This window comes from Panicum virgatum, chromosome 9K, assembly GCF_016808335.1.
Source record: "Panicum virgatum strain AP13 chromosome 9K, P.virgatum_v5, whole genome shotgun sequence".
NCBI lineage: Eukaryota > Viridiplantae > Streptophyta > Magnoliopsida > Poales > Poaceae > Panicum > Panicum virgatum.
In genome coordinates, this window is record NC_053144.1 from 37,736,767 (window position 1) to 37,761,299 (window position 24,533).

Sequence of the window (24,533 nt, forward strand, 5' to 3'; positions counted from 1 at the left end):
TCGCCGAGTGTAATACAACAATACACTCGGCAAACTCTTTGACTTTGCCGTGTATCTCTAACGAACACTCGGTAAAATTTTGACGTACGTCGCTGAATTCGATGTTCGGCAGGCACGTGCTAATTTTTTGCCAAGTGTATTTTATTTTTTGCCGAGTGCATTTTGCCAAGTTGGAGATTTTGCCGAGAGTTTTATTTTTTGCACACCTCAACGTGTTGTTTGCCGAGTGCTCGATGTAATCCAGTCGGCAAACCATTAAGCACTCGGTAAACATGGATTTTCGCGGAGTGATGACATGCCTAGGCGTGGGACCTTATTGTTTTCCACACTCAGGCTGCATAACATATATGAGACGCCCACCTATCGGGGACGGGTCTGCATAACAGATCATCCACGTGTCAATGCCCTACTGGCCGCGCTCACTCTCTCGATAACGGACACAATCCCACGCACCAATCGCAAGCGGAAGAACAATACGCCATGTCGCCATCCTTGCAGGCTCCAGCGAGGTCAAAGAGCCACCACGAGCCAAAAACAGTTGCCCAAGAAAGCGACGACCAACCAAGCATGGCGGCCATCCTCGCGCGCGCCGGTGCCACCGCCGCCGCCAGCGGCAGCCTCCCGAAATCCACAGGTCGCCGGCGCCGTAACGCAGTCATCGTCGCCGCGGCGACTGGGACCGGGCAGGCGATGCCGCAGGAAGGGGCGCTGGAGCGTCCGGCGTGGTCCGGCGAGACCCCGCTGTCGCGGCTCGTCGGCGCGCTCATCGCCTTCAAGCCCCTCTACTCGCTCATGAAGCTCGCCTCCCGCGAGGTCATCATCAGGTAACAGCTGCGAACATGCCGGCTGACGCGTTCCTGTTCTTAACTTGTTGAAGGCAATGGGTATGGGAGAATGGGGCCGAGAATGTGGATTTTGTGTAGGACGGCGGAGAAGTGGAACATCCCGTGGAGGGAGATGACGAAAAAGGTGCTGGAGTCCGACGTGTACGAGGTGTTCGAGAGGATACGAGATCCAAAATTAGTCTACCCTGACTGTGAGATCTTTTACTTTTCTCCGTTTGCTCTTTCTTTCGGTCACCGTACCATTCGTTGGAAAGAAAGGCACCTGTAAATATTGTCTTCACAAAATGAACATTGCTAGATTTCTCTTTTAATTTGTCTGTATTAACTTGAGTGATGGCGCCTTGCTTCCCTTGAGCAGATTATCTGAGCCCGTTTCACGCTTATGATGAAGGGAATCTATCATGGCTGGTACTTAGCTTTTCTCTGTGTTTTTTATTATTTTAACTTTACTACTCCATCCGTCCAAATTATAGGTCGATTGTTTTTTATCCTAAGTTTGACTACTCTCGTCTTATTCAAAAATTTATCCAAAATATCACTTCTTTTGTTGTGGTCTGCTTTATCAATACAAGTTCTTCAAGAATAACTTAAATTCGACTATGTTTTCACGAATTTTTTGAATAAGACAAAAGTGGTCCAATTTAGTGTCAAAAAAGTCAAACTACCCATAATTTGGAACGGAGGGAGTACTTGATCTTTCACCTGACTTGCAACTGAATTCTTCAGTAACAATAATGTTGATCTTGTCATTCTAAAACTCTCAAATTGTTTTCGCTTGTTTCACTGAGGGGGCAATCGCAAGCTGAAAGATCGTCTGATCTTTAGTTTTCGCTTGTGTTGATCACGAAAATGATATGTTAGGCTGCAGCAGAAGCTGAACCTGCGACAATGTCCATTGCCAAGAGGGCCATACCAGAGGCGACATCGATCGAAGAAGCAAGTCAAATTGTTCGAGGAAGCTGGTTGAACACAATCGAGGAGCATCACCAGAAGTACTCGGGGAACTGTGAGATAAATGATATCTTGGACATTGGCTGCTCTGTTGGAGTAAGCACCAGATACCTGGCTGAGAAGTTCCCTTCAGCTCAAGCTGTTGTAAGTAGTCATATCTGCTTAAGCTCCTTTTTGTGAGATCTTGATCCTATATTCTAATATAAAAAAGATCAATATATAGCATGAATGATGCCATTTATTCGTACAATTTTAAGTTTATCTCCATCCGAATTGTATGCATGGGAGGATGAGCTCATTCGTTCACAAGCAAACTATGTTCGTCCAAAAAATAAAATTGAATACATGGTTAAGTAGGACCTTGTATTGCAGTCTTCCTGTATATGGATTGCACACAAGTTTTACATTGTCATGCTAATTTAGAAACCTTGAATGATGTAGGGACTCGACTTGTCACCATATTTCCTCGCAGTGGCTGCACAAAAGGAAGAAAAACTGTCACGACAGAACCCTATTCGTTGGGTTCACGCCAATGGTGAAGCAACCGGATTGCCCTCAGATTCCTTCGACCTTGTCTCCCTTGCTTATGTGGTAAACTTTTTATCCGATTTAGAATATTCTTTACATGGTTATCAAATTAATAATAATTGTTACCATAAACTTAATTAATTTGCTACAATCTGAACATTCTTTAGAGGGAAACGGTCAACTGGCTACCCAAGCAATCCACTTTGCCATCTCTTTTGTTTCCTTGCGTAAGTTATGTTCAAATTTTATAAGGAAACAAAGGACATGATATGTTTGAAAAAAGATACTTTCTAGAGATAATTTAGTTATTAGATTCTTCTAACCTATTAAAATAATCATGGAATGATCTTAATATGTTTTTTAATGTAAGTTATGATGATATCCTATCTTACCCTACAAAATTATGTGCAGAGAAATAAAAATGTCAAATCTTAATAATTACTAGAGACATATTGGACCAATTAAATAATTCGAGGGAGTAAATTGAGCTAACAGCCCGTTCGGCTGCCCTACCAGCCGGCTTAGAGGATCAAGTGCACGGAATATAATTCACCACCAATGCAGTAATGCCACATCTAAAAAACCTGCAGTGCCATGAGTGCCCAGCACGAGCAATAACAGTATTGGTGAAGGAAGCATTCCGGGTCCTTCGCCCAGGAGGAACCATCGCCTTAACCGACAATTCGGTAAAAGTTCTTCCATTTCACTTTTGCTAAATTCTATGTGTGCAAAATAAAATTGTTCAAAAATAATCTAACAAGCACCTCTTCTAAATCCTTTGCAGCCAAAATCTAAAGTACTTCAGGTAAGCCTCACCACAATATTCCAACCAAACCTTTTACATCAGAGGGAATGACGCATATTGGCTATGCAATTTCAGGAACTATCCCCAGTGTTGTTCACTCTGATGAAGAGCACCGAGCCATTTCTGGACGAGTACTACATGCTGGATTTGGAGGAGACGATGAGACAAGTTGGCTTTGCCAACGTTTGTTCTATCCTGACTGACCCCAGGCACAGAACAGTAACTGCAACCGTGCCTTACTGATTGGATTGAAGTCACTAAACCATTCAAGTCCACTCTAGATCACAACATTTCACCAAGCAAAATCTTGTACGATGCAAGTGGGTACCAATTGGTGTTTTTGGGTTTCTCATGATAGTTCATTTTCTCTCTCAAATTAATTACGTAGCATGCCACTACTCTAGTTCATTTTAAGTTTTGAGTCGATCCAATGACTCAAAAAATGTGGGACTTGCATCCCTACTTGTATGCTTAACAGGGTTAGTTGTACTTTTAAAGAATTGAGTAATCTACATATCCGTGCATGCAGCAAACAACAGATCGAAGTACAGACGCACATTAACTTCTGAAAGTCTGATATCAAGATCGTGCTGATCTGATGTTTCAGGGAAACAGCATAAAATCGACTATAAATGCCAATGGAAAAAACCATGATGTATGGCTTAGAATTCCTTTTATCAAGTAACTCTGAATTGTTCATCAGCTGATTTGGGTTGTACCTGATGCTCAAAAGGATTGAACATATGCCTTAAGAAAATCGTGCAATGGATGTTAGTAGTAGGAATCACTCGTGCCTGTTAGATTTAGTCCCACATCGGAAATTGATGGTGGGGGAGCACAACATATAAGGTGGGGAAGTCCTCACCCATCAGGCTAGTCTTTTGGGTTGAGTTAGGCCCGAGACCTTGGTTGGTTGGGCTCTGGTGGACCTTGGCTTGGTAGGGCGCCGGCTCGTGGGTATAGTGGGCTCTTCTCCATCCCGAGCATCGGCGTGCACCGGCGAATGAGAGAGCATGTCTCTGGAATCTTTCGCCTTTAGAATCTTGCACTGGGAGAGGGCGAATAAGTTCACAGGACCGTCTTCGTCCCGTCAGCGCCGTTCGTCTTCCTGAATGCAAAAGCTGTTGTGTCTAGTTGCTAGTATAATAGAATTGTTCATGCTAGGTCTTGTCATGCTCATGATTTATTTATTTCGGAATTTAATCATACAATTGTTTAATTATTCAACAATCCAAAAAAAATCTTATTATAGGCAATCTGTTGATTTTACTCTAGCTAGTTTTGCTAATGCACTGAGGTCAGACAAGTTTACTGGTGTGCACTTTAAGAGATGGCAAGTCAAGTGCCGTCTTTGGCTTACTGTGCTGTATGTATGGCAAGCAAGGCTTGGTATTCCACCAGGTGATCATTCTCCCGAGGAGAGGAGAAAGTTCACGGATGCCATAACATCTTTGTGGGATGTGTGATAAGTGTTCTACATGATCGTTTAGTCTATGTGTACATGCATATAGATGCAAAAGGGTTGTGGGATGCTCTGGTTGCTAAGTATGATGCAACCGATGCAGGTAGTGAACTGTATACCATGGAGAGCTTTCGTGACTTTAGGATGGTGAATAATTGTTCTATTGTAGAATAGGCTCATGAGATACAAATTCTTATCACTAGTGCAATAGGGCCTTGCAATAACGAGCAAAAAACCACAGTAATAACGGGCACAGGAGCCACTATTACACTCCCGTCATTGCAGGCGACCCTCTGCAGTATCGGGCAAAGCTGCCCGTTATTGCAGTGCCTGTTTACAATAATGGTCGGCATGACATCATCACGACCGTTATTGAAGATCGATTTTCAATAACGGCTGCGATGTCATGATGCCCGTTATTGAAAATGACCACTGTAGTAACACACATTGACGTCATGTTGCACGTTATTGAAAATGGCCACTGCAGTAACACACGTTGACGTCACGTGGCCGTTATTGAAGACCCGAACTGCAATAATGGCTATGGTGATGTCATCGTGGCTGTTATTGCAGTAAATTAGAGGATGGACCAATTTTGGCATTTTATTTGGTACTCCGTCCACAAATTAAAATATAATTCCATAGCAGAAAACAAAATTTATCAGAGACAATATATTTCATATAGTGACCATGACAACATAACTCATACAAAGTCATAGCTCATACATTCAAAAACTTAAGTCTAGGTCATTTATAGAAAAACACCAATTTTAAAAAAAAAATCCCACCGCCGGCGCAACTTGCAACAGCCGCCGCCTGGATCCCACCGCCGCTTGCTGGATCCCGCCCTCCCGCTCGGCCTCCTGCACGGGCCTCCGCACAGCAGCCTCCCGCTCGGCATCCGCAAGTCGGCTCCCGCTCGGACTCAGCACGGCGGCCTCCTGAACGGCCTCCGCGCGGCGGCCACCCGCTCAACCTCCACCTGGCGGGCTCCCGCACGGCCTCCTCCTAGCATCCCCAGCTCGTCCGCCTGCCGTGACAAGCAAAATCCACACATCTGGGCAACGAGCTAGCATGCATGGCCGGAAAGAGGAAAGGAAATTAGAAGAGAGAGAACCTGCCTGAGGAAGATCCTTGTTGTTGACGCATGCTAACGATTCATTTCAAGCGTCAACTATCCTGCAAAAGTTGAGCGTCGAAAGGAATAAATGTTTGCATAGGATTATTTATTGACAGATTTCATAGATGTTGGTCTGAGAATGTGTGTAGGTGAATTTGGGCCAAAAACGCAGGAAACTATCAAGTATGGTCCAAGATATAAATGCCCAACCATATATAAGGATCAAATGACCCACTAGACAGCCTCACATGTGAAGGAATACAGCCACAAGCAAGGCGACACGTCATCAATCCGTGGCAACACCTTCTCGACGAATCAGATGCATTCACGAGGATCCACGGGCCCACCAGAGCTTCCAAACCGTCTTAAGACAAGCCATGCCCCACATATATGAAATGGGGGCCCACCTAGCAGTGTCCCGGTCAAGTTTGGGGCCTAACGACCACCTTTACTGATCGGCCGACCATAGGTCGGTTCGTCTCGGCCCCATCTTCCACGTGTTGGCTCCCCATTCGATGCCAAGGTCGGTTCCAGAAGGCTCAGGGCTGAATTCACGGCAGAAGAGGCCATGGCACCCCCCTATATATATATGAGAGGAGGGGGTAAGAATCAAGACATTCACCAAGTGCTCTCTCAAGCCTCCTCTTGCATTAGAGTTGTGTTAAATTAGGGAGAGGGTAGAGGTACTCAGGAGTGGCGCCGGTATTCGGCGCTCTTCTCTATTTTGTGCCTCTACGAGAGTGAGGGAGTAGTTCGGGAGAAGTGCCGGGGTATCGGCATTCTGGTCCCAGCTTGTACCTCTACGGATGCTGCTACATTCTTTGATATTTAGTAAGTATTCGTGGTTCCTATTTCTAGTATTTTACTTGGTATAGTAGATGCTAGTAGTGCTTGTAGTTGAGTGAGATCAGTTCTCTTACTCGCGGGTTCGTCGCTCTGTATTCATACAGAGTGCTGTAGTTTTCTACGGGATACCAAACGTAGTTAGACTGCAGTAGTAATTTATAGTGTAGATGTGGTGTCTAGGCTAGAGGTTATCCTTCGTTTGCCTTATATCTCACAGTTTGTTAGAGGTAGGCCGTAGGTGGTGACAGCCCTATTGGTCCTTCGTAATCCTCCACGTTCGGATATAGCGTAGAGCTGTTGGCCGGAGTCGACTGGCAGACCAGTTGTAAGTCGGTGCCCGAAGCGAGTATTGTGCCCGAGAGATCGTCCTTTAACTCAGCAGTAGTGCTATCTTAGGAATCCTCACTTCCCTTCAACATATCTTGGTGTGTCCTTGGACCGATTAGAATAGAAGAGAGTGCACGTACGTTCTCTGTGGATTCGATAACCCTTGGAATACTCTAAGGTGAAAGATACAACGGTGGATTTATTCGTGATGCTAAAATACCCAACAAGCTTTCTGGCACAGTTGCCGGGGAACGGTTGTTATCTTTCTTCATTCCTAGTCGTCCTCGTATATTTTTCCCTTTCTTTCCTTCTACCTTGACCCTCGCTATCCATAGAGAAGCTATCCTTTAAAAGCTTCTCGTATCATTTTCAATTTTCTTTCTGCTATCTTTACCCCCGTTATCATGGAGCAACCCTCTATTCAAGACCTTTCTGCTCCTACGGGCGAGTTCCTCGAGCCACCACCATCTGAGCATCCAATCCTTTCATCAGGCTATGAACTCCGTCCCGATCTTATCGCTATATTTCGGGAGTTTTCCTTCTTTGGGATAGATGGCGAGAACCCATACCATCATCTGCGAGAGTTTGAGCAGATGTGTTCATGCTACGCCTTCACGGGCATGACACATGATACCCTTCAGTGGAAGTTGTTTCCCTTTTCTGTCGTAAAGGAGGCTAGACAATGGTACACAAAAAAACGTAGAGAGTGTGAATGGAAGCTGGAGTAAACTCAGAGACAAGTTCTGTCTTAGATGTTTTCCAGAGTCCCGTATCATCGCTCTACGGAAGGATATCCTCGGCTTTCAACAGAATGAGGAGGAAACCATAGGTGCGGCTTGGGCTAAATTTTCACTCTTAGTAAAATCCGGCCCTGTCTTGTTGATACCCGATCATGTGTTGCTTCAAAACTTTTTCTCGGGACTCGACATGGAATCTACCAATCATCTTGATGCAAGCGCTAGAGGGTCCTTTTCTCATAAGACTCCGATCGAAGGCATGGAAATTCTAGATCATATCACCAAAAACAATTCCTTCGTATCCAAGTCCAAACCCTCCCGAGAAGAGCGTACATCAAGCCATGAGGATAATCTAGTAGCCGAATCCGATCTTCCACTTCCTACAACCTCAGATTCAGCTTTAGAATCCTCTCCCGAATTAGGAGTTCCAGAGGAAGAAGAAATTCAACCTCTGGAACCCCCTTTCAAATTTGAGGATGATCTTTTTGAAGACTTCGGAAACACTTCGAATTATTTCTGCAAGAGGAAACCACCGATTCCTGTTGCTTCCACAGACCCTATAGAAGCAGCCCTCCATAGAGAAAATCTTAAGAAGCTGACGACCATTATGAGCAATGAGTGGTCAAGAGAGCTTGAGCTGTCCCTAGAAATCCTTCGGATCAGCTCTCCTCCTTCAACTATTCCTTGCACCATAAGAGGAACCCCGGTAAACACCCTCTATAGTCCCACTGTTGGAGCCAACATCATCTCTGGCGAAAGTGCATTCTACCTTTTGAGAGATGTACCACTGGTTTGTACCGACAAAACCTTCCGGACTTCTTCTGGAGAAATCCTAGAAGGAAGTGGGATTCGGCAGAACATGTCTATTAGGCACGAGGACATCGACATAATCCTTGACTTTCACATCTTCATGTCCAAGACTTCGATCTCTTGATCAGGCACCCCATCGAGAAATTGCTCACGGATGCTCCGACTCAAGGTAAGATGATGTCCGTTTAGGGAAGGATACGTTTTCTGTCCAAATCGCTAGGGCCGCGAACTCCATGGTAGATCCTTCCCTAAAGGATGAACTGATCGAAGAGGTGAAGGGAGTTTTCCCAGTTGACTCACCGGAATCCCTCCTCGAAAAAGATGCTGAAAAATTCATCGAGGATGATGATGATTCCATCGAACCCGTAGAATTATCTGAGTACGAGACCCCTCATAGAAATCCGATGAAGTTAAAGCCCCTACCCACAGGCCTCCGTTATGCCTTCCTCCACGGTGATATCGAGTCCCCCGTAACCATTAGCGACAAACTCTCGGAAGAAGAATCTGCGAGACTCATCACCGTCCTAGAGAAACACCGAATCGTTTTGGGATATTCCCTTTGTTGACGCTCCTTAGCGCCCCCGATTTATATACCGCAAGCGCACGGTTTCGTGTAGCTTTTCCCTCAGAGTATTCTCCCAAGGTTTATCAATCCACGAAACCAAAGAGACAAGAAACAATCTACTAGCATAGAGATTCCTTTGTGTGAGATGGTGAAAAACGAATTTAATCTACTAAAAACACGACAAACACCGAAGGTAGCAAGAGAAAGTTAGAGATAACCAATCTAGATCACCTAGATCATGCATATGTTGTAGTTCCAGCTAGATAAAGTGAAGTAAGATAGATGTGAATCTCAATGAAAAGCCTCTTTAAACCCAAAATCTCCAATCCGATCCCTCGATACCCCACCTACTAAGTGGCAACGGCCTGTCACGACGCCACCCCTTTCAACAAGATACCCTGAAGCAAGTCGAACCCCCTTTGGTAGTTCCACCATGAACCTCTAGCCACCATGACTACAAGATCATGCTAAGCGATCTATCTCGATAATAGATCTAGGATGAAGCGAACCCAAAGAAAAGAACGAAATCGAAAGAGGAGAACATGGTCGCTAAACATTCGGAATCACAAATAACTTCACCATGAATGATTGTACATCACAAGATCACAACCGGGGCCCTACCTTGATCTTGATGATCCTAGCTCCAGAACTCCAACGTGGTCTTCCTTGCAAGGTTCCCACGTCGGCTAGGGCAAACCCTAGACAACTAGCACGACCCTCGGCTCTCCGAGAGGTGTCCCTCTATCTTCTCTGCTTCTTGGCGTCGTCTCCCAAATTGATCTCTGCATGAACCTTGGGGAGGGGTCTTTAAATAGCCTCAGGAAACCCTCAGTCAAAGGGGAGGTCGAACCGACCTAAAAAAGGCCTGGGCCGGCTAGCCCAATGAGCCTAGGCTGGCCGGCCTGGCACTTTCCTTCGCCGGCTCGTGCTTAACTTTCTCCCCAAGCCTCCTGGAATCTTCTAGAGTTTATGTCTTTCACGATTGCACCCCTTTAGACGTCGTTATCTTCGAGATTTCTTCGAGGAGAAGGATAGGATGGAAAATCCTTCCTTAAATATCTCTTTGCTTTGCTTAGCCCCGAAGTATCTTGATCTTATCTTGTGGGCTTTGTCTTTTGGGCTTCATTGGAGGGTGGATGTGCATGAACGGGCCTCTAATCATCATGGCCTTCGATCCTTTGTTCGGGCTTTGGCCTTCATCTTTCTTCGTGTCATCGCGTGATCGTGGGCCTCCAAAATATTAAATTAGAGGCCAATAATTGGCCCGAGGTTAGGATGGTTAGTGATTTTGATATTAAATTCATGCCATTATCAAAGTTAAATAGGGGATAAAATGGATACTTAAGGAGCGCCAACATTCCCCCCATGCTTAAACCTTGCTCGTCCTCGAGTAAGTCTTTGATAAAAATCAGCGCTGCCTTTAGTGTCCAATCCCTGCACTTGATCATACACGGGAAAACACAATGCTCCCAAAAAAATATTTTGCAGTTAATAGTTCAAGTTGTAACCAGCTTTTTCAATGTGGAAGGTAGATACAAGTTAAATGCTTCCCCATAATTATTAAGCACATGCTCTCAAAATTAAACAAGTCTCAGAATTAAGAAAGTAAGTTCCATAAGTAATGCTAAACCAAGATCAATAATTTAAACCTCATTGCAATTTGCTCATGGAAATTCTCAGCTCATCTTGTCTCTCAAACTTGCTAGAACTCTCTCCTTTCTTTCTCTCATATGCATGTGTGAGGCTTTATCTGGAGCTCTGGAAAGGTTAGTCCTAACAAAAGATATTATAATCAAGATATTATCAAAACAAGAAACACTTCTTATGGATTTACCGAGACTCGTCAAAAAGACCATTGGAAAATAATTTCTTTGTGGAGAGGGAGAGAATGGAACACACACTTTAGATGGTGGACATGTGCAAATGGCAACAGTTGATCCCAAGGCACAACTGAAGTCCTTGTTATCGGATTGCACATGGTTGGAATAATTGAGTATAGAATAATCTTCAAAGTATTTGGAGTTTAATGAAGCTAAAGGAACCGAGGAGCTTTTCATTTTTTTCTTTTCTCTCTCCTTTTTTTCTTTCTTTCTTTTTGCTCCTCAGAACCATTGGCAACACAATGCACTTACTCCACCTCCCCCCATGCTTGAACGTCTACTTGTCCTCAAGCAATGAAGTGATGATAACTTGATGGAGTGAGTGCACAAAACTTTATCAATTCTCTGGACTCAACTTTGGAATTTAATGGAGCATCTCCTCGTGAAAGATTGAAGCCAACAGAGGAGGAAAAGGGGCAGGCCGCCCGGCCTAGGGGTGTTGAGCCGGCCGGCCTACTGCCTGTAGGCCTCCACTTCTTCGGATTTTTCTTATGCGAACTCTTTGATGCTTCCTAAGCTTATGTTTTACTGAATTTTGCTCTTAATTCCACTATTTTGCCGTCAAAATAAATATATACTCAATATATAGGTTGTGGTCAAGGAGGTGTTTCACAAAAAGATGTTTTTGGTTAAGGGTGGATATCCAGCGAGGTTTGCGATGTTTCCGGTATAGAAACTCACAATGCATGGATAGAATGGCTAGCAAAAGAGAGGTACGCAAAAATACGGAATGGTCAGCTTCTTAGTCTCGTACCAAAGAAGATAAATCCTGAATTAATTCACTTGAAAATAATTCTTGCTCTATGGTTTGTTATGATATATCATTTAGGCTTGTAGAAGGGTAGAGCAATTGCAAAAGGTATCATTGACAAGGTTAGCTCAAAATTAAATCCAAATTAAATTTTCCTTGACAAGCTTAAGTAAGAGAGCAAGAGTAAAAGATATGGGTCTTAATTTATCATAACCTCCACAATTGAATTAGCCGGCATTTAATTAATTTTTAGATCATGTTAGAGAGAGCATTAGTTTAATCATGCATAAACCAAGCACAAAAAAGTAGACAAAGCGGCAACGATCATCATATTTTAACATGCACAAACTTTCTATCATCATTACTAACCATAACATTAAAGCGTGGGTGATGCATTTATTTATCATGGTGATGAAAACAAAAGAAAACAAATTGTACACATGCTGAAATAAATAAAACAGAAAATTGCTACGCACACACAAGCTTGCACACATGCAGAAAATAAATGAAAAGAAATAGAAAATCCAAACCACACGTGCGAGCATTTTATTCATGGTCATGCCGTCGATCAATCTCCTTGATTGGCTCTTGCGTTGTATCCTTGATCATAATACTGCTGAAATACTCCTCCATTAAATTGTTCCGGTGGCGCCAGGCCTAGAAGTCCCATTTGATATGCGATTCCCGCAGTTCCATCTTCTAGTTGGGTTGTATGCCTCCGGATGGCATCTATATCTTCCATGTTTCTTCTCGCATAAGCACCCATAATTCACATTCCTTGTTCTGGTTGAGGGAGGTCAAAATATTGTGCTCCAAATGACGGGTCGGGCATCTCTCCTTGATATGACGAGGGTGGGTAGCCGTAGTTGCTAAATGGTGGGGGCGCCGCCGCAGCATGCCCCCATGCTTGTTCTTGGCTTCCTTCCCATTGACTCGTCCATCCTTGCGGGTATCCCTGTCCACTTGATGCACCTTGAAATTCATTCCTCCAATAAGCGGAACTTGGCGGTGGAAGGTTTACTTCCAAGTCTTCTTGTTGTGCCGATGCCGATGTCCCTTCAATTAACCTTCCTCTTTTTGATTTCCTCACCTTTTTTCCAATATTTTCAACTCGCCAATCAGTCCTCCCTCTTGCAAATAACTTCAGCCTTTGATCGGGGAGGGAAATATCCATATCCGAAATAGTGAATCCCTTCTTTTCATCCCCTCCGATATAATGACCTTGCCTCAAATGATCAATCCCAATATCTCTTCCCGGGACATAAAATTTTTAGATCACTCATAACCTCGGATTCATGGCTCGGGCTATCATTGTGAGATAACATCCTGAACCAATTTCTCCCGTGCCGGATGATGCTTCACAAAGCCACCTTTCAACCATGATATAGGTGGGATCAATTACTTGCTTCTTCACCAATGCAGCATACATCCAATTTAATTCTTGGTCGGTGACCTTCGATTCTCTCATCCTTCCGAGAATTCTCTTGCTCAACCAAGAGTGGAATATTTGGAGGGTAACATTACTTATATTCTTTCTTTGGCGGTTGACATCTTTTGCTATTTTTGTCCAAAATTCTTCAAGCTCTCCATCTTCAATTTGCACCATTTCATGTGTATTATTTTTGAATCCGAGCAAGCTTCCTATTTCTCCATAGATGATTACTTTCTCTTCATTCTTAAGCCTAAATTTTAGACATGGAACTTCTTCATCATCCACCACTTCCGTTGATTTTTCTAATGTCATGAACATCTCAAGAGCGACTTCTTCTTGCATATCAACCGTGACACCGTCGGAAAATAACTTCCAACCGATGTTCTCCAATAGCTCATAGATGTCATGATGAAATCCCAGCTTCACCAATGCTTCATCATCAAAATCATAATTTGCTCGTAGTCTTCCCTTCATGAACTTGAGCCTTTCTTCTTCTTCCTTCGACAAGATAATAAACCCATATTCTGAATTCTTGGGCTTGTATGGTGGTGGTGCGGATGACCTTGTCGAACACCGTGGAGGAGGTGGCATCCCTTCGGTGAATCTCATGGAGGAGCTTCTTGGGTCTCTCATCCCACCAAGGAGCAGCATGTCGCTCCTCGGTGCGGGGTTGTCTTCCTCCATGCTCCGCGGAGACTCGGAGACCGAGTGCCTCCGCGAAGAACTTGCCGATGCGTCGGATGTTGATGAACGCGTCCTTCTCCTCCCGGCGATGAACTTCATGAGGCCACTCATGGTGACTCCTTGCTGCACACACTCAAAAACAAACACACCGGGGGTTTCTTGCCTGCGGAAGAACAATATATCGAAGGGTGGAACAAACTAGGAATTGTGGTGAATTTTCTGAGATTTTTGGAGTAGATTTTGGTGGACGGATTTTTCAGGGCTCTAACTGATGTTTCTGAGTGAAGAACTTGAAGAATATAAGCAAGGAAATGGGTGAGGAGTATACCTGCCAAAGGAGAGCACCATAGGGCTTAAATAGGGGCCAGGCCGGCCGGCCTAGGGGATTTCTGGCTCCTCTCCATTTCAATTTTTTCTGGTGGCTTCCTGGTGCAATTATTTGCTTCTGTCCAGTACATCTTGCATGCTTTGCACCGCCCAAATCCCGTGAACCACTCCTTCTTTGCCTTTGATGTCCACTTGCAACATTATTTCTCCACTTTGTGTCATTCACCTTGTCCCATGCTTAATCAATCATCACATGGTGCCATCTTTGCTGAAAATCACATGTCCTTCCCATGCATGGCTGCTCCCTCCTTTGAATTATTTGCATGTGGTGGTAGGTAGAGAGCACAACTCTTTCCCGTGAACTCACTTTGATCAATGGATGTTAATCAAGCACATAAACCCTCTCCAAATCATGCTTAGATGTTTAATCCTCCTCTAACTTCGAAATTTCAGAATTGACTCAAAGCATGCAATGAGTTTAAATGAATAATTAGAGGGGAATTGAAACATCTTTACATTTGTAAGTCGAAAAATATTTCCCGACTACATTAATTTTGGTTGCACCGGAACCGTTCACTTTCATGAATTGATAGCGAACAATCTCGAATTCAACCGTGGGTCTTGGGTTTAGGTTCTAATTTTTGCCAAAATGAGAGAGAGAATTTTAAAAAAGAGAATAATTAAGGTTAGGAAAATTCTAGTCCTATGGTGATGAAACTGAAAATTCTCTCTATGTTTGTGCGAACCTACGCGTCAAGAATTTAAGTAATATAAACATAGCATGGCTCTACTCGTGTGTTTTATCTCAACTTGGTCCGGCCGTCATGGACAGGACGGTCGCCAAAAATAGGTATGGAATTTTGGATGTGGCTTTCTCAAGAAGAGGCAAATAAATCATAGGATGGCTCATGTCATTGGTTTAAAATAAGAAATAACATCGGAATGACTGAGCGAATAAAATCCAAATCGAATTGTTTGACCGAATTACCAATTGTTCAAAAGTATATCATGTTCTTGCGTAGCAAAATTCTCGACTCACTTACCTAAACTTTTCGCGGGTTGTCCTCCCGGCAGCTTATTCTTGACTCGACGAACGGGTTGAACTCCCGGCAGCTTTATTCTTGACTCGACGAACGGGTTGCCTCCCGCAAAGCGCTTCGTTTATAGTCTATAGCTAGACTTTCTTCTTCTTCACTTCGGACCAACGCTCAGTGATGGCGCTGCAGTCTTGGGTACCCACTTCCGCACAATCCTTGGTGCGGGTTTGTCTTCTACGTTAGTCTTCTTTTTGGTCTTCACAGGCGGGCTTTTAGCTTTCTTCTTAATGGGTGCAACGATCTTCTTTGTCGCGATAGACGCGACGACTTCTATCTCCTTCTTCACTTCCTTCTTGTTCGGCTCCACTTCTTTCTTTGGCTTCTCCTCTGTGACACAGCGGTGAGGCGGAACATATTTGACATTGATCATGTTGCATACCTCGAGGCGTGGACGAAACTTGAATTCGCTTGTGGTGCCATTGATGTCGAACTTTATCTCCCCCTTGCCAACGTCGATGTTTGCCCTTGCGGTCTTGAGGAAAGGCCTCCCAAGTATGAGAGGCGCCTTGCTCCCTTCTCCCATATCGAGAATCACAAAGTCAACGGTGACTAAGTGTTCTCCAATCTTCACGGGCACGTCTTCGGCGATTCCCAAAGGATAGCGAACGGAATTGTCCGCTAACTCTAGGCACATGGCGGTGGGCTCCGGCTCCGGTAAGCGTAGCTTCTCGAACACATTCTTTGGCATGACGCTCACACTTGCACCGAGATCACAAAGTGCTCTTTCGAACATAAGAGATCCAATGGAACACGGGATGGTAGGACATCCGGGGTCCCTCTTCTTTTCAGGAGCTTCATTAGCGATTGCCGCGCTACATTCCTCGGTTAGCTTGACAGTGCTTGGCGGTATCTCGCGCTTGTTTCCCATGATGTCTTTGAAGTAGCGAGAATACGTCGGAACTTGTAGAGCGTCCAAGAGCGGCATATTGATGCTCAACCTGCGTACCATGTCAACAAATTTGTTGAACTGCTCATCTTCATGTTTACCTTTGCGGTATCTTGGCCTTGGCGGTAGAATCTTGGTGTCTATATCATCTAGCTCAAACTCCGGCTCTTCGGTGACTATCTCTGGCATAGGAGTAGGTGCCTTCTTCTTGATGATGGTCTCCACTTCAACTCTTGGCTTAGGCTTCCTTGCTCCCGCTGCATGTTCGGGTTCTTCGGTCTCCTTTCTCGAGCGAGTTTGAATTGGCTTAGCCGTCTCCGGACTTTGAGGTTGCCTGGGCAATTTTCCTTCGTTGCTAGATAGGCTTCCGGCGAGCTGGGCTACTTGTGTTTCTAGCATCTTCATCATGTTGAGTACTTGAAGGTTAGAGCTCCCGACCTCCGTCACCATGCCATCAATATTCTCCAAGATCTTGTCCATAGCCTTGAACTTGGTGACGGTGTCCTTGTTGATCTTGCCTTGCTCCTCCATGAACTCCTTCAACTGTATACGAAGAGGCACCGAGTTTTGAATGGAAGAGCTTGCATTAAATTGGGGTCTACCTTGCCCGTAGCGGAAGTTGGTCGGCGGAATCCATTCTCCCTTCTTCATGTAGTCGAGCATCTTGGCTTCCTCCGGGCAATTCTTTTGCACATGGCCGTACCCTCCACATTCTTCACATGTAGACCTTGCTTCGGCCGCCTTCAAATCGATAGCTTGGGCTTCTCTCTTTTCCACTTCCATCTTCTCCAACCTTCTCATGAGCGAGTCGATCTTCCCTTCTTGCACTTCTTCGCGTTCCAGTTGTAATACACTCTTCGCGGCGCCCACGGCTTGGAGTGGTTGTAGGCGCCCCGATGATGCCCATGCGTCATTGTCCGCCACCTTCTTGAATAGCTTGAAAACTTGAGTAGGCGTGAGCTCAATGTTAGAACCTCCGGCCGATGCGTCAATGATCCCCCTTGATGCAGTAGTGAGGCCTTGATAGAACTTCTGGACTACATCCTCCCTTGAAAACTTGTGATGAGGTACAGCGCGGATGTAGTCGTTGAAGCGCTCATAGGCTTCCGCAATAGTCTCCGTCGGGGCTTGTGCGAATGTTGCAATCTTGTTGGCAAAGAATCTGGGTCTTGCCCGGCGAGTAGAACTCCGTCATGAATTCTTTCATCAAGGACACCCAATTTTGCACCGTGCGCGGTGGTAGAGAATGAAACCATTGCAGCGCTCTCCCAAGTAGAGAGAACGGAAAGAGCCTCGCTCTTATTTGATCTTGAGTCATCCCTTGCATGTCGAAGGTGTGGCATAGTTCGAGGAACGCTTGAATGTGTAGATTAGCGTCTTCTTTTCCAGTGAAGGGCGAGCTTTGCACCATCCTTATGATTGAAGTCTTGATCTCGAACGGAACTCCGATGTTGTCGAGGTTTAGGATCGGCAAGTCCTGAACGGCCCAGGCGGAACAGGCCCAACCCGAAGTACCACGGCCTAAACTAGGTGAACTGAATGCGTACGCCTTCTTCCTTGGCGAATCGCTTCGATACATATACCTTAGTGCTCGTGAGGATGAACTCGAGTTGGATGTAACAAGATAGAATTGGCTGGCTTGCCGGAGACTTGAGCGACGAATCCTTTGTCGTTTGTATCGAAGCTGTTAACCTTCTTCCATTATCACTAAACTAGATCCCGTAGCCTAACATCTGGTATCAGATTCCAGTTCCACCAAACCGCCGCCGCCACCAATCCACGCCGCCGCTGCCAGCACCTACCACTGCTGCCTTCAACCATCACAAACCACCGCCGTCAACCATTCAACATCAAATCCACCTTCAGCAGCATGCCTTGGCTCTCGACATCGCCAAGGCGCTTGAGAAGATTCAGTCAACCCTCGAAGGCCACACGACTTCCTTCATCGAGCTCACCGATTGGAAGTGAGATGTCGACTCCAAGGTCGCCAATCTCAATGTCTCCGTCGACACCCTGCGTGGCAAGATCGACCTCTTTCTTCGTCATTAGTAAGAGAGCATACCTACCTACAAGGTGTTCGATACCGAGGACATCGGTTTGATGAAGCTCGGTGCTGCCCATCTGGCACAGTCCCCTCTAGGGGCGGCTTCAGGGCCTGACGGCCACAGCAAAGACAATCACCACTAAGGGTTTGGTTATGGAGTGGTCACCATTCTGCAACCGCCTCTGGTCACAGGTGTGCCACCCACCTCTGACTTGAGACTGGTTCCCTCCATGACCCCAACCCCTACTCCTACTGCTAGCCCTTGTGATGCTCTAAACTGGGCGTCTCTCATGCCGCGTGTAGATTTTCCACAATTTGATGGTAGATACCCAAAAATCTGGCAACGTAAATGTGAATCTTACTTTGAACTTTATGCTGTGCCTCCCCACTTGTGGATTAAGTTCGCCACTCTCGATTTCACAAACACAACTGCCTTTTGGTTGCAATCTGTGGAATCTATGTGTAACACTCAAGATGAAGAAAGGGCAAAATACGCTTTCTACATGGGAATACACAAAGTTAATGGCTAAAATTAACTTTTTGGATCCATTGCTCGAATGGACAAACGGACACTGCGGTTGCATAGATCTCATCGAGTACATTTCGTTTGTGAACCCTAAGCCGTTGCCCCTCCCTGCGCCGCCCTTTGCCGTGACCAGATCGAGAAAAGAGAGGGGAGAGGGAGAGGGAGAGGAAGAGAAGAGAAGAGAAGAGAAGGGAAACTAGGGCACGTCTTCGTCGATCCTCGCCATTCCTCTCCAAAAACCGATTGGGGCTCCTCTCCTCTTTTCGATTTCCCCATCTCCATGGTTTTTCCTCGCTGTTCATGGTGGTGCCCCATGTGTGGTGCAGCTTGGAGGTAGTCGAAGGATTACGGTGACCCTCGCCGCTAAGCAAACGGTGGGGAATCGTTGTTGGGATCGTCGTCGACACCGTTGTCTTTGCTGTTTAAAAGGGAAAACCCTAGGTTAGACTTGCTCTTGCTATAGAACATATTTTCCCTCTAGTTTTAGAGGTTTTAAGCACATGGGAGAAGCGGTAGTAGTTGCGGTTTGGAATAGGATTAAGGTTTTACCCTCGTCACTATACTCAGCACGTCATCAATCTGCGCAGTTTCAGTTCGTGGCAGTTTTTCGTGGTCTTAATGATCACAAAAAAATATCAAACCTTTATGTGAGTTGGAGAAGAGTTAGAGATATTTCCATGGCCGTAGAGAACACCTCAATCGGATTTAAGATGAGGGAGAAACTAAGGATGGAATCTAACTGTTTTTCAGTCTTGTAATTCTGGGCAGTTTCTGTTAACCTGAAGTTTAGAAAATCTTAATGGAGTTTTTGGACTTTCTGATAGTTATAAGAGTTGTAGAGAATTTTATAGGCTTTCCAGATTAGTAAAGATCATATTCATCTGAATTTTGGAGATTCATTTATGACTGTCTCATTAGAACTGTCCTGCAGAATCTATCAGAATGTCAGATTAAGGTTCACCTCAATTTTACCCAATGATAATGTTTTTTCCTACACTTTTTGATAACTACAAAGTTGTAGGCTATGAAGTTATCTTTCTTGTGGAAAAATATCAGAATTTTTCACCATCAGAATCAAAGACTCCAAAAAAGAGAAGCAATAGTGCTGCTATTTTCACTAGATTAGCATGTGTTGATGTGAGGATGTGGGGTTTGGGCGTAGGATTGCTTTACATGATGTTTCTATTTTGAAGTGTGTTTGTTTTGGTGCTGAGGTATGTTTGTGAACATGTGGTGCATCTTCGGACTGTGCTTAGCTCACGTTCTTGATCTTCGGTGAAGGCAAGTAAACGTAGCGATGTGGTCTACTCGCTTTAACTTTGTTATTTGAATTGCCTCCATTAAATTTCAGAAACTCACACTAGCCAGATAAGATCTGAATTTTACTTTATCTGTGGATTTATATGTTTATCCACTTGTGGCATTGCTCTTGGAGTTATAAATTTTGGAGGTATATGAAGTTAATGCATTGCAATCATACTTTTGCACTCTCATATTGAAGATGTATATGAAGAAACCGTAGCTGGATTGGTGTGGTAAGTACCGGTACAACAACGCACATTGAGATATAGCAATGTGGTTGCAGCCCTCACTTCTGCACAATTTGCATATGCATTGAAGCATCTTTATGAAGATCTCTACCTGAAGTTACATTGTCTCAGTATGATGCTCTTTTATATGAATTATTAATCCAATGTTTAATCAAATTATGATTTAAATAGCTTGGTTAAAACAGTTTGCTTGCTGAGGTTTTTTCATAAATGTCACACTTGATTTTCCCCTCACAGGTGCTTGAGCTTGGACGTTGCATGCTTGGGATGGGAGTAGCAACATGTGTGCACACACTTATCAATTTTTGTTGAACCAATATTTTATAATAAAATATTTGGATGTGGAGATTTTGATGTTGTTTCAATTTTCTCTCGCGTGGTTTAGTTTGTGAAATGTTTATTTTACTCCAGTGAAATTCTGTTAATCTATCTGAACGATTTATGTTGCTTCCGTGTAGTCTGTTATGTTCTTGTGCTACGATGTGGTAATTCTCCAGAGGATTGTTGTGTTTTTCTTTTGGGGTGTTACAGTTGGTATCAGAGCTTAGGTTATAGGTTCTAGGCTTAAGTTGTTATGATAATTGTTTTGACCAACAATAAAACTTGACACACTTGCATGTGTAGGAATAGGAGTTTTTATATAAAAGTGCAATTCCTTTCCTTGCTTTATCTTTGGCTTGTGTTATTATTGTATTTATGTGTTGATGTTGTTTGCGCTATTATTTTAAATAGTTGTAAATATCTTTTCTTCAGTGGTCTAAGAATTGGAGGCTTTTGTTGTTATCGTGGCCTGTAAGATCCAATAGGTTTTGAATCCTATAGAATAGATTAAGTTTGGCTTTGCAGATGAATTGAGTGGAGGGCTCCCATAATGCCTCTCTGCTTTGCCAAGTGAGGTTGGCCGAGGGTTAGGTTGACCCAACTATTTATATTCAAAGGAAATGGTTCAATGACGGATGGATTGGCCACCATGCTGTGCATTGTAACTATTTTCTCTTGATATATCAAATGGGTGGGTCATTGTGTGCCTTGTCCTATAGATTGGAGTGGCGATGTTTCGCCCAAACCTTAGCCTAGTGTAGGTTTCTTTCCACTCTATTCAAAGTCCATCTTAGTGTTAGTCGTCAAGATAAGGTGATAACAGACTTAGTCGGAGTTTTGTGAGGTTGTTATTGTTTAAGCCTAGTGTTGTGCTTGGTGATAGTCTGGATTCTTAATTTGACTTGAAGTGGCAGAGGCTTTGTGGCCTTGTTTGATTAGTCTATGTGTTTTAATGGCCTTGATGGCTACAATAAGGATCTCAGTGGTTTTGTTTTATCCTACCATAGTGGTCCAGATGATCTAATAGTAGAAGTTTATCAAATGTTCTTTTATTTACTTAGGATAAATGACATTCTACAATGCGGTGCAAGGGACCCATTTGCGAGGATGATGACTTATAGTTGTTCTTTGGCTAGTGCCTATGAGTACAAAAGTTTTGGAGGTTGTTTAATGGTGATTTTGTCATGCTTCTTTGGTGAACCTGTCATGTTTGACACAATGTTTCGAAAGATGATGTTATGAGCATAACCCTTAGTGGTTGGTCTAGCATGGACTTTCTAAAAGGCATATACAAATGGAATAAAGATGTGATGCTATGTTGGTGTGAGTCTACAAACATAGTGGTAGCTGACCTAGTGCTTCTGGTTGTTTAATGATGCTCGTGTCAAGGGAAGCTCTAAGACATTCTTGCTTTGAATGAGGAAATGTTGTGGTGTCACTTTGATGATTCTTCATGAGACTTAAATTCTCTAATCTCTCTCCTATATTCTCTGATGGATCGAGTGGAGCTAAGAAAGTGAAGCTAGCTCTTAGCTTAAAGTTTGAGGTTGTAGTGGAGGTACAAGTAGTTGTTCTAGGGTCTTTGATGAGAAGGTTAAATAAAGTATTTTCATTAAGTGGATTAGTTGAAGTAAAGTTTTGATGTGTGGATGGATACACATGCTAATTGAAGTGTTTGGCATGATTGCTATAACAAAGAAAGGTTTGTTCACTTAACAATGTGACATCATGTGGTTGGAGCTACAAGTGAAGAAAGTGTAATGCTTGGATAGTGTTGTCCCAATGGATCCATATGTGATTCTTTAGTTGTTTCTTTTTCGTTAGTTGTGAAGGAGTTCAAGTGTTTTACCATCGTCTACGAGAAGTCCAAAGACAAGTTTGGAGAAGAGTTTTCTCTAAGCTTAGTTCTAATAGTATGTGCTTTGATTTGAGGCATGTCAACAAGAATGTGTTGTTATTATGCAAATTTGTCATATAGGGAATGCTAACCCTTGTTACCATGGTTAGAAGGCAAAGAATTCATCTGATGAGTTGCCATGTTTGCCTACTAAATTGGAGCCTCTATTTAGGATTAAGTTGATTCAGGGAACTCAGCCCATCTTTAGGTCTCCATATAGGATGGTAGCCATTGAGAAAAAGGAATTGAAGAAACAGATTGGTGATCTTATAGCAAAGGGATTTATTAGACAAGTGTTTTGCTTTGAGCAACTCCTATGATATTTGTGGAGAAGAATGATAGAACAAAAAGGCTTTGTCTGCAATATAGAAGATTTAATTAGGATGGAACCATTGTTAATCCCTGGAATGTTGCTTCTGTGGTCGAGTAGGAGAGACCGACAACTACCGTGGATGTTTGAAGTTTTCTTGGTGTTCTGGATACTATCATCGCTTTGCAAAGCCAATGGTGAAGCTAACTATGTAGGGCGCTCCATTTTTTTGGACTAATGATTGTGAGGCGAGTTTTCGTACTCTGAAGGAGAAGTTGGCGAGTGCGCCTATTTTGGTGTTGCTAGAGAGTTGCAAGTATTTCACGGTGTACACAAATGCCTCCCATGTTTGTCTTGGTTGTTTGCTCATGCAGTAGGGCAGGGTAATCTCGTATGCATCCAGGCAGTTGAGGAAGCATGAGGAGAATTATCCAACACAGTAACTTAGAGTTAGAACCAGTGAGTTTTTATATTGAAGATTTGGAGATATATCTTTATGGTGAGTCGTGTGATATCTTTACGGATCATTGGAGTCTCAAGTACATTTTCACTCAGTAGGAGTTAAACTTGAGACAGTGGAGGTGGCTTGAATTGATTAAGGACTAGTATTGGACTATCCAGTATCATCCTGGCAAGGTAGACGTTGCATATGTGCTTACTAGGACTAGCGTTCCTAAGACTTGTATGTCTGTGATAGTTGACTTGGACCATATGGGCATTTCTTTTTGTTATGCTGGTGTTGCCTGTGAGGAGACTAGGTTGTTGATTCAATCACCATTGCGTGAGTTGGTGTGGGTGGCACAATTGCAGGATCGCTTGCTTCAGGCTGTTCGCAAGCATATTAAGGCGGGAAGACCCCATGAGTTTAGTATGGAGGAGGATGGCACTATTTTTCTCAGCGGTCGCCTTTGTGTACCACAAAAAGCTGTAGTAAAGGTGGAGATTTTGAGGGATGCTCATCGCAGTACATATACAGTGCACCCTGGTGAGACAAAGATGTATCAGGATTTGAAGCAAAGTTTTTGGTGGAAGTGGATGTGGGTTGATTTTGCTAAATATGTGGCCTCATGTGGTATTTATCAAAAAGGAAAGACTGAGGATCAGGGGCCAGCTGGATTGTTGAAACCATTGGAGATCTCTATGTGGAAATTGTAGAACATTACCATGGATTTTGTGGTGGGTTTACCTTGTTCCCCAGGGGGTAAGGATGCTATTTGGATTGTAATTGATAGACTCGCAAAGGTTGCCCATTTTGTTCCCATGAAGTGTGCCTAAGTCTATTGTTTATGATCAAGTTTGTACATTTGTATCCAATTTTTGGAGAAGTTTGCATAGTGCTTTGGGCACTAGATTGGATCTGAGCACTGCTTTTCACCCTCAGACAGATGGTCTGTCGGAGTGTACTATTCAGACATTAGAAGACTTATTGCGATCTTGTGTCCTCTCCTGGAAGGGTAGTTGGGATCACTTGCCTTTGGTAGAGTTCGTTTATAATAATAGCTATCAGGCTAGTATCAAAATGGCTCCATATGAATCATTGTTTGGCCGCAGGTGTATATCACCGCTCTGTTGGGATGTTGTTTGTGAGAAGTCTTTGGTTGGTCCGGATTGGGTACAACAGACTCATGATAAGGTACAAGAGATTCGTCAGAACTTGTTGACCGCTCAGAGTCGTCAAAAGAGCTATGCGGATGTCAGACAAAGGGATCTAGAGTTCTCAGTTGGTGACGAGGTTCTTCTCGAGGTGTCGCCAACAAAATGTGTTGTTCATTTTGGTACTAGAGGAAAGCTTAGCCCGAGGTACATTGGGTCGTATATGATTACCGCTTGAG

General features: G+C 43.8%; 1 protein-coding gene across 1 annotated transcript; it reads left to right on the forward strand.

Annotated features, from left to right (window-relative positions):
- The first annotated feature begins 465 nt into the window (after positions 1-465).
- LOC120651316 lies at positions 466-3,685 on the forward strand. The gene is made up of 8 exons (XM_039928782.1): positions 466-824; positions 924-1,036; positions 1,204-1,253; positions 1,707-1,940; positions 2,238-2,387; positions 2,915-3,010; positions 3,109-3,129; positions 3,205-3,685. The coding sequence occupies exons 1-8, from the start codon at positions 481-483 to the stop codon at positions 3,370-3,372; spliced, it is 1,176 nt and encodes a 391-aa protein (XP_039784716.1). The 5' UTR covers positions 466-480; the 3' UTR covers positions 3,373-3,685.
- The last annotated feature ends 20,848 nt before the right edge of the window (positions 3,686-24,533 follow it).